The 7,740-nt window shown below is 31.1% G+C and overlaps 1 protein-coding gene across 1 annotated transcript in view; it reads right to left on the reverse strand.

Annotated features, from left to right (window-relative positions):
• Positions 1–7,740, reverse strand: part of LOC107593074 (R3H domain-containing protein 1-like) — a 39,193-nt gene that overhangs the window by 20,951 nt on the left and 10,502 nt on the right. The window contains exons 6-14 of the mRNA XM_016282658.1: positions 4,567–4,696; positions 4,349–4,427; positions 3,873–3,932; positions 2,947–3,087; positions 2,746–2,854; positions 2,472–2,567; positions 1,620–1,648; positions 1,435–1,488; positions 1,099–1,316 (exon numbers count right to left, since the gene is read on the reverse strand). Coding sequence (XP_016138144.1) covers positions 1,099–1,316; positions 1,435–1,488; positions 1,620–1,648; positions 2,472–2,567; positions 2,746–2,854; positions 2,947–3,087; positions 3,873–3,932; positions 4,349–4,427; positions 4,567–4,696 — 916 coding nt within the window. The remainder of the gene's footprint in view (positions 1–1,098; positions 1,317–1,434; positions 1,489–1,619; positions 1,649–2,471; positions 2,568–2,745; positions 2,855–2,946; positions 3,088–3,872; positions 3,933–4,348; positions 4,428–4,566; positions 4,697–7,740) is intronic.

Below are 7,740 nucleotides of genomic sequence, written 5' to 3' on the forward strand. Positions count from 1 at the left end.
GAGCAATCAACCATAACTTCAGGCGAGCAGGCTCAGAAGTCAGTTTGAACAATCCGGATAAGCGCAAGTAAGTACCATTTTGATTAGCCGTCGTACCTACAATGACTGTGCACTGTGTAAACAATGAGTGACGTACACGCGCAAGAGATCGGAAGCAGTGCGCAGGCACAAAGACAGTTGGACATAGTGGTGTATTAGAGGTAAAAAATGATATAAATACTATTCGGTTTCTGGCACAAACAGATCGTTTCTTGTCTTAGGACATCAATGTGTCATCACGAGCCGCAGGGTTTAATTTGGATTTGTCTGTGCATGTTTTTTTACTCTCATAGATTTTGTTCCCATTGCCATCCATTATAAGACTGATAGACTGCAACGGTTGGACTTAAAAAATCATCATTTGTGTTCTACTGAAGAAACAAAGTCACCTACATCTTGGATGCCCTGGGGGTAAGCAGATAAACATCAAATTTTCATTTTTGGGTGAACTATCCCTTTAAGTTACGATGATTTTTGGAAACAGACCGTAATATTAAGATCAGTCGTACGATCGTTTTTACAAACTTCTTAGGCTTACGAAGCTTTTGGGAAATGCAGCCCTGATTAGGCTGATGTTAAAAGCAGATAATTTCAGATTTTTAAAAAAAAAATTTTTTTTTTTTTTTAAATCAAACTAAAATAATTAATAATTAATAAGACAAACATCTTTTTCTTTGGAATAACTAAATAGTAATATAATGTTATTTAATTTAATTCAAATTTGCTGAAATTAATTTTGTACATAAAAAACCTCAACATTTCAATCTGACAGAAAGTCGAAGGGGAGGGGCTTAAAAATATGGCCTTGATGATGTCAGCAGAAATGGAAAGTCGTTTCAGAGGAAGGAACAATTGTTATATTTTGATGAAAGATTATGAAGATTTTGGAATAACTTGAAGAATGATTAAGGAAGTGAACTGGCTTCATTTTGATTTCATGACGACGCAAAAAACAGGATAGATATATAATACAAAAAACAGCCATTGTTGGTGCCTGTCAAAATCTCTATATCGTGCATCTCTGCAAAGTGACCTGGTGAAGGAGGGAGGGTTATTTACTGGTTTTAGACAGTTTCCCGGTGCTCTTGCTGCTGGCTGTACTGTCTCCTCGGATCAGCAGGCTGATGCCGCTGAAGCTGCTGGCTTTGGTCATGGCGGGCTTCAGGTTCCTGTGGGAGCTGTCTGAATCTGTGCTGCTCCAGGGCCGAGGGTCCGAATACTTCAGCTCGTTCTCAGAGCTGCTCTGACGACTGTTTCCCGAGTGCCCGTCTCTCAATCTGGGGGGGGGGACAAGAATTTAAACAAGCAGGGCTAAAAAGTTTACTCGAAAGTGCAAATCTCTGTCTCATAAACGGCACGCAATTAAGCTAATAAACCAAGCACACTAAAATCTACCTGAATATCTGTCGTCTTTGCTGAGTGTTAATGAAAGTCTCGTCCTCTTGGATTCTAGAGGGAATTTAAACATTATGATCATTATAAGATACATAAGACAACAGACAAACAAGAAAGCAATAAAGAAGCTCTCACAGATAATTTGCTAGCAATGCCATGTCTTTTTTTTTAATTTTTTTTTTTACCTTTTATCAAACGGGAAATGTTCTTGTCCCTGCATACAAAAATAGAAACACATTTTAAAAAATAAATACCAAAAAAAAAAAGTGGAAATACAGATGATAAAAAAAAGTATCTATTGATCTATCTATCTGTGTGCTACTTTTGAAACATAACATGAAATTTTCTAGCTAAATATTGTAGCTAAATTGTAATGAACTAAACCATTTATTAATTACGCTCAAATGAACTATTACACATAATAAACACACATATATATATATATATATATATATATATATATATATACATTTATAATAACATACATTTAACAAAAAATATCGTAAACAAAACTGGTACTTTTGAAACAATAGATTACATTTTCCAGTTTTTTCTAAACTGCAAAAAAAAATAATAATTGTAATGAACTAAACCATTTTTTTTTTACGTGAAAAACATGAAAACAATTTCAATAAATAATTTTATTACATTTATAATAACATACATTTAACAAAAAATATCGTAAACAAAACTGGTACTTTTGAAACAATAGATTACATTTTCCAGTTTTTTCTAAACTGCAAAAAAAAATAATAATTGTAATGAACTAAACCATTTTTTTTTTACGTGAAAAACATGAAAACAATTTCAATAAATAATTTATTAATTATGCTTAAATTAAGTTGGAAATGATAAACTTTAAACAATTGCATTTTTTTAATAATAAACATTCTACATTATTTTAATAATAAATATTACACATATATTCATTATTAGTGTTATTACTTATTCTAGTAATAACAGACACCAATAATAAATGTCATTATTAAATAATAGGTTCATTGTAAGATGTGTTGTATCTTGGTAAGGAGACGCACGTCTTGGGCGAAGATCCTGTCTCTGGCACGCTGGTACTCCTCCTCTCGCTCCTCTATAGACTTACTCCGTCTGTCGTCCTTAAGACGCATCCGCAGCTAAAACACACACACACACACACACACACACACAAACACACACTTTGTCTTCCTGACTGCTGTATTGCACCATTTATTATACATATTATATTTATTTGTTGGTCATTGGATTATTTCAAGGAGAATTTGTAAGTACTATATTTTTTTAGCTTATTTAAGATAAGTAAATATTTCTCACCCTGCCATCATCCTGGTCCAGGCTGGAGTTATCTCTCTTTAAGATGTACCTCTTTTGGAAATCATCTGTTTTATCATCTTTAATGTGTTCAGAAAACTTCTGATCTGGTCTGTAAGGGAAAGAAGTGCATACATAAAATAAAATAAAAATAAAAAAAAATCACACTTCTTACAAATGAGGATAGTTGAAATCCACACGTACATTCTAGTATTGCTGGTTTTGTTGATAATGACTGATTTCCCGGTCTGATCGACATTATGGTCCAGCCCAAAATACGCCGCCACCCTGTGAAGGAGCATCCTGTGGTATGATGTCATCGGGGGGAACTTCCGCTTCTGACTTCTGCGACCAAAAAAATAAAATAAAATAAAAAGTTACCTACATAAGCTTATTTAAAGATGATAATATAAATATAAATAAATGTATATATTATAAAGCTGTATTAATAACAGCTTTTTCATAATGGCCGATATCTAAAAAGCAGTGTGTAAAGAGAAATTTAACGCTGACATACTGTATATAGACAAAAATAAATTAAATCACTCAAATTAAAATCATATTTTACATACATTTTTTTTTTTTTAATAACCAGCCTGGCTTATAAATCAAGCCAAAACTGATATGCATGAAAATTAAACAAAGAAAAAAAAAGAAGTTTTTTTTTAACCAATAATATGTATAAATAAATAACAGGCTAATATACGTTTAATAAATAAAAATTATTTACCTCTGTAAAAAATAAATAAATACATAAATATGATAATATAATATGCATAAAATAAAATATTTTATATTTATGTACATTAATGTCCAATATATAAAAAGGGTGTAACGAGTGATTTATTGATACATAAATATTATTTAATTGCTAAAATGAAATGAATTAATATTTTACATAAAATTCTCTACCTTCACTCAATAATATTTTTCTATGAACCATATTTAATGAAAATCTCAAAAGGGTGAAATACTGAAATGGAAGTCATTTTTAATAATCAGCCTGGCTGCTGATATATCAATCTAAAACTGACAAGCAATATATATATACACACACACATATACATACATACATACATAAAATAAATTGTCAATTTAAACTGTTCTTCAGTTTTTTTGGCTCAACTTACTCGATGTTGCTAATGAAGTCCAGAATATCTTGCTCGAGTTTCAGCAGCATCATTCTGTCTCTGTAAGAACAGCGTTCATTAGCGTTTATCACAGCTCATCAACCTGATGAGAATCCAGCGCACAAGTGCTAGAATATTCAAATGTGTGCCTACAAGCCTCGCATCCATCCACATTACCAACTGATAAGAGCTGCAAGACATGTGGAAAACAGGACTTCTCTTATACGTTTAATTAAAATATTAAAGTTTTTAAGAAACATTATGTATTAAATATATAAAAATTGTAAATATTGTAAATATAAAATGGTCAAAAAAACCTTTAGGGAAAAAAATTAAATGTATATGTCCCTATTTATAGTAACCCAAGTATACATTTTAAATGGGATTTTGGGAAGGAGCTCAATGAAGCGACAGGAAGTAGCAGTGGTGCTCGTGTGAGGGTGTGATAATGAGACGGCGGGGGGATTTTCACACACCGGGGGTTGTTCTTCAGTGTGTTGACCAGAAACTCGTGGAGGTTTACTCCTGTGGAGTCGGTGTAGTCCTGACTGGGATCTGAGAGAGAGAGATGGAGAGAGATTCATCACACACATTCTGTTGCATCCATCTGGCCTGTGAGAAAACACCTCCTCTGCCAAAAAAACAAAGACACACACACACACACACACACACACACACACACACACACACACACCTCTTGAGAGTGTCTTCTTGGACAGTGGGTCTGTTTTCTCTGGCTTTTCTGAGATTTTCTCACTGTCCTCATTTTTGATGGACGTTTCGTCTTTTTCGAAAGACTGACTGAGCTCGATATGAATCTTTTCCTGTTAAAAACGAACAAACAAATATTAGAAAAGTGCAATGAGGGTTTCCATTAAAACAAGATATATTTGAAAAACATTCAGAAAGCATTAAGAACATTTATACATTTCCCGTCTCAAAAAAAACCAACACTTTTTTTGATGATTAAAAGACAAACAATAGCTCTTTTTTGTCATTATGAAGTGAGAAAGGTAATTTAAAGCTAATTATGATCTCTTTCCCTTAGCTGCATCTAATCAGAGTTTGATTAAAATACTTTGTGAAGAGAATTAGCAGCAGACTTTGTAATCATCTCAAGTAATAAAGACTTGCCTTTTCTCACATAACAATCACCAATAAAGAAAAGAAGTTCAATATAAACCCCAAACTATCAACTAAAAACTATTAAAGCTAAATTACTAAATGTTCCATAATGCTCTGCAAAAACATCAAGAAGAAAAAAAAACAATCATAGTTTGAATTTTAGATTTGTAATTGATCAAAGTACTGGACATAAAAAAAAATTAAAATCAGTTCAGTTCAGTTCACTTCCTTAATCAACTTTTTTAAAGACATTAGTAATAGACCAATATATTAGACATTAATAATTAAATGAATCGTTTTAGCTTTAGATTAGTGATAGGCCAAACTAACTGATATTTTAGCTAAGCACATAATAATAATAATAATAATAATAATAATAATAATAATAATAATAATAATAATAATAATAATAATAATAATAATAATAATAATAATAATAATAATAATAATAATAATAATAATAATAATAATAATAATAATAATAATAATAATAATAATAATAATAATAATAATAATAATAATAATAATAATAATAATAATAATAATAATAATAATAATAATAATAACACAAATTACAACGGTAATACTAATAAATTGTTTTAGTTTTTTATTAGTGATAGACTGATATATCAACTGATATTTGGTCAAAAGTCACAAATTCCGTATAATAATAATAAATCACTCACTCACATCAATCCATTGTTCAAATGCAAAAAAAAATGGAAATGAACAATAAAAAAATAAATTAAAAAAAGTGATGATATATTGGTCAGGGTCATTTTGAGAATAAAACCACTGACGGATAATCATTCACACTTTGTGAACAATTTACACAAATTGATTTTGCTCATATTTCATAAATGATGCTCATTGTAATCATACTGTAAAGTGTTTTAAATTGACCCCCTAACAGTCACAAACTACTTTGGATAGTGAAAGTATGAGCAGTAAGTGCATTATAGGAAATATATTCCACTCAGGTGCGAGGCTTTCGGGTTTTGAGGGTATTTGGCCGTTTCGACTGCACAAGAATTGATATTTCATGAATGGGATTTACAAACTCCCTAGAGGAGAAACACGAAGGATTGTGGAGGTTATGAGATCAGTCTGCCCTTCTGTGAGCTTTGGACTCGATCCCGCCATGATCCTTCACTCTGATGCGAAAACTCGGCTTTATTTCAAACAGAGAGCGAGAAGATCCAGCCAAGGGAACAGCAGTGGCTTTAAAGGGATAGTTCACCCAAAAATTAGAATTCTGTCATCATTTATTGACCCTTTTTTGATCCCAAACCTTCTGACTGACTGACGTCTGTAAAGCAGAAAAGGAGACGTTTAGAAGAATGTTCCCGCTGCTCTTTTCCAATTAATGGAAGTGAATGGGAACCAGGACTGTTAAGCTCCTAAAATGACCTAAAGCATCATAAAAAAAGTAAAAATTATTATATAAATTAAATGTACTGTTTATGGCTATTTAAAGCTCATTCTTAATGTTGAATGTACAGGAAAAGAGAGGCAAATCATTCAAGTTTGAAATCAGTTTAGTTTTGCACATAGTGAACGATGACTGGTTTCATTCCTGGAAGCTCTTATGCTTGTTATAATTCATTAGCCACTGTTTGTCATTCTCTGGCTTTCTCTTCACTCCTCTAAAGAAGAAAGACCAGCCTGAATTAACTGTGGAGCTCCTGAATGAGGACAAAAATGTCATGCTACATGAGGGACGGCGAGAGAGAAGACGAATGGACAGATCGTGAATGAGAAGGTTGTGAAAGAGCGAAGGGAGGGAAAGGTACGGAGAGATGAGAAGGGTCTATGAATAGAGACCCTCTTTCCTCGGGGAGGAAGTCTCGTTCACTCGTTCAAGGACGTACACTTGATTAAGGACGTTTCTTCGTCTTTCAGATAGTTCGTCCACAAAGACCTTGAATCCTTTTCTTCCTCACTGCTCTTGCACTGCATGACTTCCGATTAAGAAAAGAAGCCAATCGTTTCATTTTTATTTAAAAACGTCTTTAAAAAGCAAGGTTGTTCAAAGGAAATCAACACTGTCTGTTGTCGGACTCTCAAATATGACATAGTCAAGTACTGACATATTTATAAAAAAAAATTTTTGTGAAAACTACAATGCAAGTCACCAATAACCAGCACGACCCGCACATGAAATGTGTTTTGTTTTCTTCACAAATGCTACATCACCAATTATGATTTAAAAAAAGAAAACAACCTTTGCTTTTGAAAAACATAATTATGAAAATTCATAAATATGTCGAATATACATAATCTACATAGTTTTTTGTTTATTTTAAGTGTTATAAACGACAAATAAATATAGATAAATAAATACATGTTATCTAAAAAAAATTATGAAAATATATAAGTGTTCATAGTTATCATTTCTTTATAGATTTATTAAGTGTAATAAATCAATTATACAGATATAGATCAAATATATACAAGTTAGTACTATATTATATTATTTTTATATATTATACAAAATTTCTTTGGTGTTTTCATAAACAAATAATTAATATTTGTAATTATACATAATTAATAAATACATAATTAAAATATAATATAAAACTATAAAATATATAGATGAATATATTATAGATTTTAGATATCTGAACATTATAGAATTTTATAGATTTAGTGTTATTTCTAAATCAATATAGACACATAAAAATTATGAAAATATAAATGAATGATGAATATATATAATTATGAATATATAAAAAAAATTATG

The sequence above is a fragment of the Sinocyclocheilus grahami genome, unplaced genomic scaffold (genome assembly GCF_001515645.1).
Source record: "Sinocyclocheilus grahami isolate Dianchi unplaced genomic scaffold, SAMN03320097.WGS_v1.1 scaffold163.1, whole genome shotgun sequence".
NCBI lineage: Eukaryota > Metazoa > Chordata > Actinopteri > Cypriniformes > Cyprinidae > Sinocyclocheilus > Sinocyclocheilus grahami.